Source organism: Calidris pugnax, unplaced genomic scaffold (assembly GCF_001431845.1).
Source record: "Calidris pugnax isolate Ruff unplaced genomic scaffold, ASM143184v1 scaffold36, whole genome shotgun sequence".
NCBI classification, from domain to species: domain Eukaryota; kingdom Metazoa; phylum Chordata; class Aves; order Charadriiformes; family Scolopacidae; genus Calidris; species Calidris pugnax.
In genome coordinates this window covers 1,058,743-1,074,280 of record NW_015090825.1, presented here as the reverse complement: position 1 = coordinate 1,074,280, position 15,538 = coordinate 1,058,743, and the positions used below count along the sequence as shown (strand labels likewise).

The 15,538-nt window shown below is 44.7% G+C and overlaps 1 protein-coding gene across 1 annotated transcript; it reads left to right on the top strand.

Moving 5' to 3' along the window:
- The first annotated feature begins 157 nt into the window (after positions 1-157).
- On the top strand, positions 158-7,167 carry LOC106886857 (C->U-editing enzyme APOBEC-1-like). The gene is made up of 5 exons (XM_014940110.1): positions 158-217; positions 1,627-1,654; positions 2,080-2,468; positions 4,399-4,517; positions 6,881-7,167. The coding sequence occupies exons 1-5, from the start codon at positions 196-198 to the stop codon at positions 6,899-6,901; spliced, it is 579 nt and encodes a 192-aa protein (XP_014795596.1). The 5' UTR covers positions 158-195; the 3' UTR covers positions 6,902-7,167.
- Positions 7,168-15,538: the final 8,371 nt, after the last annotated feature.

Below are 15,538 nucleotides of genomic sequence, written 5' to 3'. Positions count from 1 at the left end.
TTACAGTCTCTTGTTGTCAGGAACTTGTTTTCCATTTCACCTGGTGGTGTAGTTTATTTGCGTAAGAGCAAGTCACCATGAGTAACACTACAGGCATTCAAAGTTCAGTCTTCAGGAACAGAAACTGAAACAAAGGTAAGACTAATAAAAGGATATCCATCACCCAAAACGCGACAGACAAATCCAGAAACATCCATGGCTGCTGTCCCTGATAGAGGTATGTGAAAAGCATGTATGTGAAAAGCGGGTCTATTTCTCCATATTCAGTGTAGATATTTACAGTAGTTGTATCTAGACAGCTGGTGAGTACAGGCAAATGTGTGTGTTGGTACATGAAGATATATAGGAGACATTTGTGAATTTGTGTGTGTCTTTTCTTCGAATGTGTTACTGTATCTTGAGTCTTAGGTCCAGCTTCAAAATATTAATGTCTCATTTTGTTAAACCTGATGTGGCATTAGGCAAGAAGAATTCAAATTCCAAAAGACCTCTTAGTGTGGAAAGAGATGTCAAAGGCAATTAAGAATGGCCAAAATTAGTTGGCTTATTTTTTCACCTATTTTTTTTCCAATGTAATAAACAACCAGAAAATGCCTCTTGCCTCTTAAAAAATCAGTGCAATAAGGCTGTGCAAGGAGCTGATCAGTTCTCTGTCGATGTGGAAGACAATCTTATTCCTTCTCTAATGTAATTTTACTGTATATATTTCATAATTCCTAATCTTAAAGAGCTAAGAGCTATGGAAAAATGCCTTTTATATCTTAATTCTAAGTAAAATTATTCTTTTTCTTCAATGAAATTAGAGTTCTTAGATCCTTAACTTTGCTATGGGTGGACGTCTACAAAACAAGTAACAAGGGATGAATGAGTCATGGGATCAAACTTCTTTGCCACTAAGAGAGACAAAATGTAAATAATCAGGCCAACCTGTGGTGCCACCCTGTAGAAATCACCCTCCTTTCTGCACTGATATTTTTTTCCTTGGCACTGATATTTTTTCAGCTTTTGAAACAGTTTCATACTAAGAGAAGAAAAAACCTTTGGCTGTGAAAATGTTTTTGTCTAGATTGACATTATGAGTACCCACAAGAAAATAACTCCAGCATTGCCTGGTAGAGGTTGTTTGGAAGATACAAAGGGAGAAGAGATTTATTTCTGCTCTTTGATTAGTCAGGGAAAAACAGATGCAATACTACTGAAATCATAGAATCATAGAATCATATAGAATCATAGAATCATAGAATTGCCCAGGCCAGAAGGGACCTCCAAAGGCCATCTAGTCCGACCTCCCCGCAGTCAGCAGGGACACCCCCAACTAGACCAGGTTGCCCAGGGCCTCGTCAAGCCTCACCTTGATCACAGTCTACCCTAATGTGTTAAAGTGAGGAAGGGTTTCTGTACAGCATAGTTTAAACAAGCAACAGGTTTAGCTCCCAGGTAGAAATCCACCACTCCTGCATCCCAGAGTGGCTATCTTGCTGTGCAGGGATTACATATTAAGCCCTTTTAGATAGAAGAGATTTGGCAGGAAGTGTGTAGACTGAAAGGGGGCAGGACAGGAGGGGTAGAAGAAATTTTGTTTTCTGATCTACTATCCCCAATGACTCGCAAATCTTTTCTATATAGGTCCTGCAGCCAGAGAGAACAACCAAAGGTAAGGATACAGTTCTATCATCATGTATTGCTGGGTCCCATAGCAATTTCCAGAGACAGGCAAAGCTAAGAAGCCTTGTGCCTTGTTTTCCTCTTACCATCCCTTTCCCTGATCTTCCTTTCCAGTTGTCTCACTGCTTACACAAGTGCTGATCTCAGAGTAGTGATGGGGTTGCTTACCCTCCCAACACCTCTCAAGGAGGTGCTGTGGGTGTTTCACCAGGGCCACTCTAGGGGAATAATTCTGTAGCCTTCATCAAATTCTGGATTTAGGTCGTTAGATTGCAACATTCCTCAAGCTGCTAATTTGTGCTGGGAAAGGCTTAGAGTGCGAGGCTTGGCTGATATTGATAGTAGGCAATGTGCAATGGGACCAAACATCCTTGAAGTTCTGGGATCATAGTGCTACTGGCAATTTTGTCACAGGTGGAAGATACTTCCAGATGACTTCATAAGAAATTATTTTCCGGACCAACATCCAAATGCAGTGTATGTGCTGTATGAAATCAGGTGGAGCAGAGGTACCATCTGGAGGAGCTGGTGCTCAAACAGTTTTGACCAACATGCTGAAGTCAACTTCTTGGAAAATTATTTCAAGGCCAGGCCATCAGCTTCTTGCTCTATCACCTGGTTCCTATCTACTACCCCCTGTGGGAGATGCTCCAGAAGAATTCTGGAGTTCCTGAGGGCACACCCCAATGTGACCTTGGAAATATATGCAGCCAAGCTGTTCAAGCACTTGGATATACGTAACCGGCAAGGTCTCAAGAACCTGGCAATGAATGGAGTCATTATACGTATCATGGATCTTCCAGGTAACCCAGCTACTCTTTGACTTTGTCTAAGTGTGAATTGAAAATTCTGGGATTTTGTGCTGTCCTGGCTTGGGTGACAACAAGATCTATTTGTCTTTCAATAATTTTACTTTTCAGTAAGATCTCTTCTAATGCTTGGGAAAAATGCATTTTTAGAAGACTCTAGTGTCTGAATTTGTGAAAATATTTTCTTTATAGCCAGCTGTGGTATGTGGGTCTCAAGGTCTTGGTGTTTTCAAGCTAGCCAGGTGCAGGGATGAGGAGGAGCAAGACCCAGGCACTTGACCCAAGCTGGCCAACAGGATTATCTCCTACCATGGACATCACATTTGATATAAATTAGAAAGTTTGTTCAGCAGTTTCCTCTCTTCTGTGATGGCTGTGATCCTGAGAACTTCTTGCCCCAGCACTGGCCTTCCCTTCCTCCCAAAGCTGTAGCACCCAGAGTGTCTGACATTTGCTGTTCACTGCCGGGAGTGCACAGCTTCCTACTGATACAATTGGCTGAATATAATCCTAGTATGTTTTATATTGGTAATGGGATCAGTATTGGTTCTTTAGTTATTATTAGTTATTCTTTAGTATTATTAATGTTAATTATTTAGTATTATTCTATGAAATCTATTTATATTTCAACCCTCGGGTTTTCTTGTTTTTTCCTGATTCCCCCTCCTGGGTGGGGAGGGGTCACTGGGTGATAGAATAATTGCCTAAACAACAATAAGTTGTTGTGGTTTCTTCAAACTGTAACATATGCACTCTCAGCAGTTATGCTTTGTAATAGTGGTGGTTGCTGGCATTGGGGAGGACTAGTGAGCACAGAAATGCCACTCTCTTCTGTCTGTCTTCTTCCTCAATCCCATACAGCTGCAGGACCAGCGTGATCACTTCCTCTTGACAAGTCTGAACAAGAAGAATCATGTCTTTCTCTAGCCATCCATGCATCCTTTATGCACAGTGAAAAATCCTGACAGTAAGATAGAACCTGTCCCTCCTCGCATAGGTATGCAGATCAGCTTGCCAGCTGCAGCAAGGACTTGGTTTCCCTTGATAGCTGGAAAAGAGGAGACATACCTAAAGGAGATTTTCAGATGATATAACACAGAGGACAATTGTGTCTTGTGTGTATGCGTCTTTTTGCATGCACATCTTGCTTGCCTGTTGAGGCTTGGCTGTGAAAATAGTCCAGACGAGCAGCTCGCAGAAAAGAATGTACCTTTGAAGAAAAGGATGTTTGTATATGTGTCTGGTTATTACTGCTGGAGTGTGCAGCTACAAAACCTACTAGGTGAGGTGTAAACTTAAAGGACAGTGCTTATCTCGGGGAACCTGTCTTTGGGATTGTACCACCAGAGCACTGACAGAAGCTCTGGCCATCCTATCAACACTAAGATCAATATGGAAATGTTAGGGTCTTCACTGCTGGTTTTCCCTGAGATAAATCAGACAGATTAATGACTGAAGTAACAAGTTTATTGTCTTACCTAAAGCTGCTGTGATCAAGCACAGTGCTGCCAAAAGGTATGCCTGATTGCACGGACCACTTTCCTTTTCAGTCCCACCCAAAGTGGCAGCCTGCCACTCACTTTGGTGATTCCTTCTCCTTTGGACAACGTGCTCTGGCTTTATTCCCTGATGTGCTGCCTGTGATAGGGGTTGCGGGTTGCCCAAGCCTCCATAGTGATCTCTCTCTCTGGCAATTCCCCTTTTTAGACATATTGCTATTCGTAGAGTTTTGGTTCCCCTTTCCACTAACTTATTTGTGTAGTTGCAAGTCATTGTTGGTCTCGTGCATGAATACCCTCAGATGAACATCTTTCTCCTGCCCTTTACCATTGTCTGCTGAGAAAGAAGTGACTCACTGATGTATTAATGAAGAAAGAACTGGGCATGCCTTTCATTAAGAGTGACTGGATATCTCTTTTCTCAGATTACAGTTACTGCTGGAAAACCTTTGTTGCATACCAACGTGCAGAAGACATTTATTGGTCCTGGAGATTCAAGTCATATATCTTTCTGAATTGCATGGAGCTCTATCGTATCCTTTTGGTTAGTAGGCATTTGAAGAAAATGCTGAGAGTGAAAAGTAATACAATATCCCAGGGAAAGGGCATTGGGAGGATCCTGGCAATGGCGTTAGCAGAAACAATAGTAGGAAAAATAAGCTTGGGCTTGTTGCTGCATGAACAGAGGGCCAAGAGGGCCAGGGGTTGCCAAGGACCATGCTGCTACGTTGTGCCTTTGTGGCCAGGAGTAGAGAAGAGATTTTGAAATACTGTCAGGTTGTTTTACTAAAGAAACGGTAAATTATTTCAACCCTTTACATAGATCAGCAACAAATTTGTTAACTTGCAGCTTACTGCAGATATTTGATCCCAAAAGCCCATTCAGCTCTACAGACATGGTTCGAGTACACTCCTTTTGCTTCTCAGTGCAGGGCTGCTGATTTTAAGTTCTGAGCAAGTTCAAAAGCCTAGATGGGTGGACTCACTTTCAGGACCAGAGCTTACACATAGGAGTATCGTATGACTGAGATCTGCATTCCCCATTTCTTGCAAGCCATACAACTGGAGAAGTTATTTGTATGGCCTGGTATCTTACTACACAAGAAAGAGAAGGTGGTCTACTGAACAGGAAAGAAGAGCAAGACTGGAGTTAATTCCTGGATCAGTTTGCTGTTTGTGGGGCAAGCCTATGTGTAGAATGGGGACTAGCAGAATGGACAGGAGATAGAGGGAGGAATTCACAGGACTACATAATACAGACAGGAACTTAAAGTCTAGAAGGATAAAAACTAACCTGTTTGTAGGATGCTATAAACACCTTGTTTTGTATCTGACTGAGGAAAAGGTAAACAGTAGACTTCATTTCAGTTCCATCCACCATAAACTTTACATAGGTCTTTTGATACCTCAGGACCTGACCTTTCTAATTCTAACTGTTGGAATAAGACATTAAAGTGACAGGTTACGTAATCAGTGGCATTACCAAGTCAGTCAACTGATCTAACAAAGTAGTTAATGTAATGTAACTGTTGAGGAAATATTTTTTTCCCTTGGCTTCCAGACTTCCTGAGTCTCCTACTGTCTGAAATTCAATAATTTATCAGTTTACACACAATCAACTGCATAATGTAATGCTTACCAGGGAGCTGAAGAGAGATGTCTGGTAAATGCTTGTGAATAGTAAAAAACTACAGCTGACTCAGCACAGGTCCCTAGACCGCAGTACAAGGGAATATGCCCTTCAGGTCTTGGTTTTAAAGAGCCAGCTAACAATTGACCTGTCCCTCACTGCCCCTGGCAACCGTGTTGAGTTCTGGTGGCTGGGAAGCCTACACTTGGACACTCCTGCTGAAAGTCAGGCACTTGCTCAACTGCTTTGCTGTCTCAAGCCACCCATTAAAATGAAGGTGAACAGGGTCCATTTTCAGTAGTTCTGACTAACCACCAACCCTCCACAGAAGGAATGGGAAGGTCTGTGTGCTCAGCCCTTGTGAACACCCAGCCCCGTTGTGCTAATTGTCAATGTTCTGACAAGTCTGATTGACCAATGCCAGGAGACCAGGGCCCCCTGAGTGCAGAGGTGTGATGAGGAGAGTTCGTTCCAGGCACATCCTCTGGAGAAACACAGACTGTTGTGCCAAGTCCTGGCTTCCCCAGCACAAGAAAGACACGGCGGAACCAGAGAGGGTTTGGTGGAGTACCACGGCAATGGTCAAGGGGCTGGAGCACTTGCCCTACAAGGAGAGGCTGAGGGAACTGGCTGTGTTAGACCTTTAGGAAAAGAAGTCTAAGTGGGCTCTAACAGCATTTTCCCACCACATAAAGGCAGCGAAGACAGAGCCAAACTCTCCTCAAAGCTGCACAGAGGGAAAATGAGGCAACGGGCACAAGTTGCAACAAGGGAAAATCCAATTGGACAGAAGGAAAAAGTCTCCCCCAACAGCAGTGCTGTCCTGGAGCAGGTGCCCAGAGAGGCTGTCAGACCTCCATCCCTGGAGACACTGAGAACTTTCCTCTGAGCTGCCTGATCTGGCTTTGCAGTTATCCATGCTGCAAACACGTTGTTGGACTACAGACCTCTAGAGGGCCTTTCTAACCCCCAAAATTCTGCCTTTCGACAGGACGTAGCTCCACTTCCCCTGGATTCAGCTACACAGTCTGCCACCTTTTAAGTGCTTCTGGTCTGACCTGTCTTTCTAGGAGGGCTTTACTCGGCACCGTAAATTCCAAGGTGCAACACTGTTGTCTGGAAAGCTGTGTCCCAAGGGAGGTTATCTGACATGCTGAAGGTTGATCAGAGTGATCTCTATGAGTAGATGCTATAGTTTCAAACTCTGGGTCATGTTGAAGAGACAACAAGTTTTTGGCATCTAATTTTTAATGTTGATGTTTCTTTCTCTCTGCTAGGGGCTTCCTCCATTGCTTTGAATACTAACAAGCATCAGCAGCTTTCGAGCTCACTTTGTGCATCACAGCATTGTTTACAAGACTGGAAAAGCCAGTCCCTGGGAATCTTCTCCACTACAGCCTTGAACTCTGAGCTTCATACCGTCACCAGAGAATACCCTTATTCTCTGTCATTGCTACACATTGGACACGTCAGAAGCAGCATGTGAGAAAGCACCAGGAAGTTTGGATGATGTGGCCAAGCAGCTAGGACACAGCGCTTTGGGTCTTTACAAGGCTTCCTGAGAGTCCAATGGGGATGAGGACCATGCCCAACAGTCAGACCTTTCATGTCTGCTCATTCTGCAGTCAGATTCTGTGAGCATCCTCTTGAGATGCCAGCAAGTAACATGGAGCAATGCATTCTCGTTTTGAGAATTTCTTATGAAAAACACTTTTATGGCACTGTGTGTATGTTTCAGAATACTTCGTGCCATTAGTATTTATGTAATAGTATTATATTACTACTTTTATTACAATGTAATACAATTCTATTACTAAGGATTATATTGCTTCATTTTAAAGCTTTATTCTCCCTGTTTTTATGACTGTAGAAGCAACAGAATAAAATGGAAAAAGTCAGTTGTCTCTTAAGCTGTGGAAACTTAGCTTTTCTTGTTCAGTTCCTGGGCACATATCTTTCCCTTGTAATTCCACACTCTGGAGTCCCAGCTGTTCCTTGCAAACTGGGGGAACACAGTAAAATATCTCTGCTTTTCCAGCTGGAAGCACTGAGTGGATCAGTGAAGTAGCAGATATTGAAAGCTCTCAGCTATCTCTACAGGCAGAAGGCAAAAAGAAGATACAGGTGCGTTGAGCCTTGCAGCAGTTTTCGGTTTGCACTGTAAATAATGCAAAGCATCTGAATGAATCCTGTTGAGAACTCCACGTCTCATGATTCCCAACCCCTCCAAGCAGGAGGCCCATTGTGTGATCCCACTGGGGAATCTGCTGCTGCTGGGATGTGCGACATGCAGGAACAAATGACTATTTGAAGAATAAAGCAGTGGCTGGTGGGAAACATGCCTATCTCTTCTAGTTGATTAATGCTTATAGCATCTTTTGGCCATGCCAAAGCCTCCAGAAGTTTAGCAGACAGTGAAGCCAGGCAGAAAAGCTGCAGGCTGAGCGAGCAGCTCCAGCCCCTGCTGCCTGAGAGCGTATCTAAAGCTGAGTGCAGCTGGCTGGGGAGTGTCTACTACATTAACCAAATAAAATTACCCCAAGCTATGTAGTGGCTAAAGTTTTCTTCCCCCTATTCAGGTCCTCAGGCTGGATGTCACACGCCTTCTTTCTGGTCACTCCAGTGTTAACTCTTTGTTTCCTTGGGGAGAAATCAAATCACTTGATCAACATGTAGTTGAGAACACTGGGATCCATAACTGGTCAGCAACATAACTTCTAAGTGGCTGGTCTGATGTAGAACGTGGGAAATGTATTTGAGCGTGATCAACGTATGTATCTTCAAATGTCTTCATTTGCATCTTGCTTTGAAACTTCACTATGCTACAAAAGTTAGCTGAGTCACATCTGAGAAGCTAGAAAGTACAACAGCACAAAGCTACGGAACAATATGGAGTGTCCATGGCCAGCACAAGATAGAAACCCTGAAGAAAACCTGAAAGACCTGAAGACCCATCCATGGCTCTTGCCATAAATACTTAAGCACCATAGAATCTTGTTCCCACCTTAGCATCACACAGAGAAGGCTTTACCCATAACAGTGTAGAAATTACTGACACGTTGCTAGTTCACATGAAATAATCTAAAAATGATGGCAAGTGTCGCTATGTTTCTATACCTTAGAATAAATATGTAGTCAGAGTAATGTGTAGGACTATCACCAAGGGAGCAAGAGGATACGTAATAAAGCAGAAATTATGACCAGGGCAGCACGAGTGATGGTGTGATAGTCCTAGTGGAACCTGTGCTCTGAAATGAAAAGGCTGGTGCCCCTGCCTCTCCCAGACATATCTAGCTGGGGTTAGTTTCTTGCTACAGCTGAGCACGGGGGAGTAATGAGGCAGAGGTCTCTGGCATCCCCATCCTCTTCGTGGGTCAGTTCTACCACTACTACCATCAGCTCATGGCATTACCAAGTCATTCAACTGCACACAAGTGCCTGAATTAACTGAAGCGCAGGGACTGATTTTAATGAATTAGCCAGAGTGCGTGATTCTTCATGGAAGGCTCAGCCCTTTCCCACTGAAGGCAGGAGGACAAATTTTCCCTGGTCCAATTGTGAGCTTGACAGTTCAAAGTCAGCCCAGCGGAGTTTTTTACACCAATTTTAGCTGCCAGAGTGAATTTGCAATCTGCTGTAGTCCTGCTGTGCTCTTACTGCTGTATAAGGGCTGAGAGATGGGTCTACCACACTGCTAGCCTATAGAGGTAACCGCAGAAGAGTTGTAACCGCAGAAGACTGTCATCTTCTTCTGTCCCTCTGGACTGGTAAAAGCATGGTTCCAGCTTGCAGAGTAGGCTAGTTCTTAACTGTGATTAATAACAAGATTATAGCATGGAGACATCAACATCCTCCCTGTCCTAGAAGCTGGGTACAGTCACCCATGTGAGGAGACAGCCCCTTTGTAGGCAGGAAGATTGCTTCTCTCGATATTAGCCCCCCACCTTTGAAAGTCACATCAGTCCTTCAACCAGGAAGCTTAATAATAATAGTGACAACAGCAGCAGCAACAAGGGTGTTTGAGCTATAACTTATGCAGGTTTGGAAGCCTGAAGGGAAACCTGCCTCTCACAGAAATGTACATGAGTTTTAAAAGCCAAAGGCAGCCTTCAAAGTACTCACCACACTTGGGCACCTACCCTTCTGCTCTGACCTCTGCTCTGGCAGCAACCCGCCTTCTCCTTCCCCCTTCAGAGGCTCTGCTTATCCCTCCTGGTGCTGTCAGAACAAATGATATCTTCTGTGCCAAACCCCTCCACATTTCTTCTGCATACCGAATCTAATTGCCATCGCCACAAGTTTTTAACCCATATGTGATTAAATAGTGAAATTTATGCTCATAGAAACACCAAAGGGTCAGCACCAGGGAGGGAAGAAAAAAACTGTTAGAGCTAGAGGACAACGTTGTACACAAATACATGTAGGCTAAAAACCCCTGAAGGGGCAAGTAGCAGAGGACTGGACTTCATGACCCTGAAGCCCCTTTCTGTCCTGGTTTCCAAGTACCAGCATGCGGGAGAGGGAGAGAGAGCAAGGAGGGGGGAGATATGCTTTGAAAGTCCCCCTTGTAAAGGGCCTGGAGCGTGTCTTTGCATTGTTTAGTGGTAATCTGTTTCTTATTATTGCAATGTGATGTCCAAGGACGCTGTGTACTGACCTGGAGTAATGCTGTGTGCAGCTGTGGGAATGATGTCAGCTTCCTGCTCCTCACTGGGCATGTTCTGGGGGTTGCTGAGAGCCGGACTCCAGGAACCGTTTGCAGCCAGGAGCAATATCCTCGCTGATACGAAGGGTGCCCAACACCCCTGTGCACCAGGAGATGGCAGCCATGCCCAGTTTTCCATACTGTACCAACGACCACCCCATCCCTTCTTTATCCTGTTTCCTTCCTTATCAAAGACCGACCCCGTACCTCCCTCCGCTGCACTTGGAGCTTTCACAGAGGAGGTGGGTCTCTGTATCCCAGCCCCTGGGGCCATAAAGCACACGTCGGTTGTCATAAGACTGGATGCGTCCCAAGGGTCCGATTGCCAAAGAGCCATGCTGGTGGCTGCCTGCAGAGACGTGCAGGGTGACCTTCAGTCACCTGCGTGTGATGATGAGGATGACGAGGATGAAGGGGCTGCCCCCAGCCCCTGGGAAGAACGTTTTTCAGCAGCCCGTGCAAAAAGCACACGAAACATTACACACCCAGCCCCGGTGAGAGCTCACTCTTGTGCCAGATTTGCTGGGAATCTTTTGTATCCTGACATTAATTGCGGCTGTAGTCCTCAGGGTGTGAGTCACAGGAGAAAGGGGAGGCAGGCACACTCATGGAAAGCACAGCTCGGGCCAGCAGCTGTACAGTTATTCGGGGCTTGTGCCGCCTTCATCGCTGCAAGACATGGGGTGTTGGACCAAGTGAGACGGGGGTTTTCAGCTAGCACCACAGGCCCATCTCCACAGGGGATAGGCTGTAAACATAAGTGGTACCCAAGAGTATATAAGCAATAGCGAAATGTTCCCTATATACATAGAAAGGTCGTGGAGTCCCCTTCTCTGGAGATCTTCAAGCCCCGCCTGGATGCTCCTGAGTGATGTGCTCTGGGCAACCCTGCTGCTGGGAGTTGGACTGGATGGTCTCTAGAAGTCCCTTCCAACTCTGTCAAATCCGTGAATACACAGTCTACAACGCAAGTAAAAGAATCTTAGGTTGAAAAACATAATGTTACTACACAACAGTCATCCTCCAGGGAGTTATTCTTGGCAGAGACACCCAATGCCTTTGAGGCTGAATGAATTAATAATGCCAATTCAAAGAGTACCTTGTAACAAATTATACGAATTGGTATTTGAGAACAGAGAAAGTGCAGTCAAAAAGGATCTCTGTAGCAGGAGAGCTAAATTCCTATGGCTAAATCACATGGATTAGCTAAACTGTCCAGTCTGAATTTAATCTGCCTTAGAATCAGATGAAGCAACCTAGGATGTATTCTGAATCCAGTGTGTTTCTTTGCATTTACTCATTGCATTTATTCTCCAATTGTAAAATGTCAGTAACTGTCACGTTTCAACAGGTATCTTCTACTCAATGTTTGATAGCAATGAAGCAAAAGCAAGTGTTTCAACTGCTTTTTTAGAAAGTGTTGCTTTTTCTAGTAGCTCTCCAACAATTTCACTCAGGAGGACAACAGTGTTGTACAGGCCAATACCAAATGTAGGAAGACAGAGATCCTTTTTCTATCTCTGCTTCTGTTCTAGTTTTGTGAAGTATGTTGAGTCAGCACTTCTTCTGTGTCCACTTTGGTCAATTATGAGTCATGAATGGGGACAATAGTTCCGCAATCAATGAAGGAAACATCTTGAACAACTTTAGCATTTACAACCCAGATTTTTGATAGGATTTCCAAAGTATCTGTTGCCTGAACACTTTATGCACCTTGATCTGCTGGATGACAGTCAACAACTTTAAAGTTACAAGGGAAAAGGATAAAGACAGTTTAACAGGACAGTGCCAGGTTGTCTCTCCAGAAATCAGGAAGGATACATGACATGACAATCCCTTGTGTCAACTTTTACTTCCCTCACCCATTACCGAATCTAATTGCCATCGCCACAAGTTTTTAACCCATATGTGATTAAATAGTGAAATTTATGCTCATAGAAACACCAAAGGGTCAGCACCAGGGAGGGAAGAAAAAAACTGTTAGAGCTAGAGGACAACGTTGTACACAAATACATGTAGGCTAAAAACCCCTGAAGGGGCAAGTAGCAGAGGACTGGACTTCATGACCCTGAAGCCCCTTTCTGTCCTGGTTTCCAAGTACCAGCATGCGGGAGAGGGAGAGAGAGCAAGGAGGGGGGAGATATGCTTTGAAAGTCCCCCTTGTAAAGGGCCTGGAGCGTGTCTTTGCATTGTTTAGTGGTAATCTGTTTCTTATTATTGCAATGTGATGTCCAAGGACGCTGTGTACTGACCTGGAGTAATGCTGTGTGCAGCTGTGGGAATGATGTCAGCTTCCTGCTCCTCACTGGGCATGTTCTGGGGGTTGCTGAGAGCCGGACTCCAGGAACCGTTTGCAGCCAGGAGCAATATCCTCGCTGATACGAAGGGTGCCCAACACCCCTGTGCACCAGGAGATGGCAGCCATGCCCAGTTTTCCATACTGTACCAACGACCACCCCATCCCTTCTTTATCCTGTTTCCTTCCTTATCAAAGACCGACCCCGTACCTCCCTCCGCTGCACTTGGAGCTTTCACAGAGGAGGTGGGTCTCTGTATCCCAGCCCCTGGGGCCATAAAGCACACGTCGGTTGTCGTAAGACTGGATGCGTCCCAAGGGTCCGATTGCCAAAGAGCCATGCTGGTGGCTGCCTGCAGAGACGTGCAGGGTGACCTTCAGTCACCTGCGTGTGATGATGAGGATGACGCTGCCTGCAGAGACGTGCAGGGTGACCTTCAGTCACCTGTGTGTGATGACGAGGATGAAGGGGCTGCCCCCAGCCCCTGGGAAGAACGTTTTTCAGCAGCCCGTGCAAAAAGCACACGAAACATTACACACCCAGCCCCGGTGAGAGCTCACTCTTGTGCCAGATTTGCTGGGAATCTTTTGTATCCTGACATTAATTGCGGCTGTAGTCCTCAGGGTGTGAGTCACAGGAGAAAGGGGAGGCAGGCACACTCATGGAAAGCACAGCTCGGGCCAGCAGCTGTACAGTTATTCGGGGCTTGTGCCGCCTTCATCGCTGCAAGACATGGGGTGTTGGACCAAGTGAGACGGGGGTTTTCAGCTAGCACCACAGGCCCATCTCCACAGGGGATAGGCTGTAAACATAAGTGGTACCCAAGAGTATATAAGCAATAGCGAAATGTTCCCTATATACATAGAAAGGTCGTGGAGTCCCCTTCTCTGGAGATCTTCAAGCCCCGCCTGGATGCTCCTGAGTGATGTGCTCTGGGCAACCCTGCTGCTGGGAGTTGGACTGGATGGTCTCTAGAAGTCCCTTCCAACTCTGTCAAATCCGTGAATACACAGTCTACAACGCAAGTAAAAGAATCTTAGGTTGAAAAACATAATGTTACTACACAACAGTCATCCTCCAGGGAGTTATTCTTGGCAGAGACACCCAATGCCTTTGAGGCTGAATGAATTAATAATGCCAATTCAAAGAGTACCTTGTAACAAATTATACGAATTGGTATTTGAGAACAGAGAAAGTGCAGTCAAAAAGGATCTCTGTAGCAGGAGAGCTAAATTCCTATGGCTAAATCACATGGATTAGCTAAACTGTCCAGTCTGAATTTAATCTGCCTTAGAATCAGATGAAGCAACCTAGGATGTATTCTGAATCCAGTGTGTTTCTTTGCATTTACTCATTGCATTTATTCTCCAATTGTAAAATGTCAGTAACTGTCACGTTTCAACAGGTATCTTCTACTCAATGTTTGATAGCAATGAAGCAAAAGCAAGTGTTTCAACTGCTTTTTTAGAAAGTGTTGCTTTTTCTAGTAGCTCTCCAACAATTTCACTCAGGAGGACAACAGTGTTGTACAGGCCAATACCAAATGTAGGAAGACAGAGATCCTTTTTCTATCTCTGCTTCTGTTCTAGTTTTGTGAAGTATGTTGAGTCAGCACTTCTTCTGTGTCCACTTTGGTCAATTATGAGTCATGAATGGGGACAATAGTTCCGCAATCAATGAAGGAAACATCTTGAACAACTTTAGCATTTACAACCCAGATTTTTGATAGGATTTCCAAAGTATCTGTTGCCTGAACACTTTATGCACCTTGATCTGCTGGATGACAGTCAACAACTTTAAAGTTACAAGGGAAAAGGATAAAGACAGTTTAACAGGACAGTGCCAGGTTGTCTCTCCAGAAATCAGGAAGGATACATGACATGACAATCCCTTGTGTCAACTTTTACTTCCCTCACCCATGTGGTACCAAAATAATGACAAACCCAGATGCTTATTTGTTAAGAACTTTATTTATATAAATAATATGCACTGTGTCACACAAATATACAGCACCATGCTTGCAAATTAATGCTTTGCAAAGAACACTCATTGCTATTCCTGGAGGAAATTCCTCAAGCTGAGAGTTCTTCAGCACCTGGAAGTTGTAGGAAGCTTGTGATGCACCCAGTTATGACGTCTCCTAGCAGGAGGAGGCACTGCAGGAGCAAGGTTCCTTGCTGTCCTTCTGCAGCTGGTCCATCACCAGAGGAGGTTTTCTGAAGAAAAACACAGGAACCTCCAGCCTTACCCAGAAAGAGGAACAGGATGGAGTAGAGAACTCACAGCCATCATGAAGGAAATGACAGAGCACCCCCAGATTGTGGGACACACTTGGCCTTGGCAAATCCTCAAGAGGTTAGACTGCAGAGGTCAATCTGTCTGTAATTTAGGTAGTAGGAAGGTGTTGGTGAATAGGCGTGTACTATGAACCCATGTCTTCATCTTGGTAAAGACTGTGTCCACAAGACCAGGTGCTGATCAGGTCCCCTAGTGGAAACACAGTGATTGCCAGGTAGGACGATGCTTTGATTTTGCTCCTTATAAAAGACACCCATCTACAGGCTGTATAGCTTTGCACGTGCCAGGTGTTTTTTCTGGTCAGCTCTCAGCACAGTCACCAACTAACTGTATCTAGCCATATTATGGGTGTTAAAAAAGGCCTGAAGTAATAGGAGACTGTGGGACTGTTAAGGGTGCCTCCAGCATGGGACAGTTGGCTAGGGAGGGAACATTATTGTAGGACTGATCTAGGAGGAAATGCTCAATGAGTAAAAAGTACTCCAGTAGTAACAACTGCGGTGCTTCTTCCTGAGGTATGGCAAGAAACAGATGGTGACTGACGTGAATGCAAATATGCCATCTATAAAGACATAATCTCAACCTACATAAATGAGAAATTAAGTCTAAGGGACAGTACAATGTGGAAGTGAAGT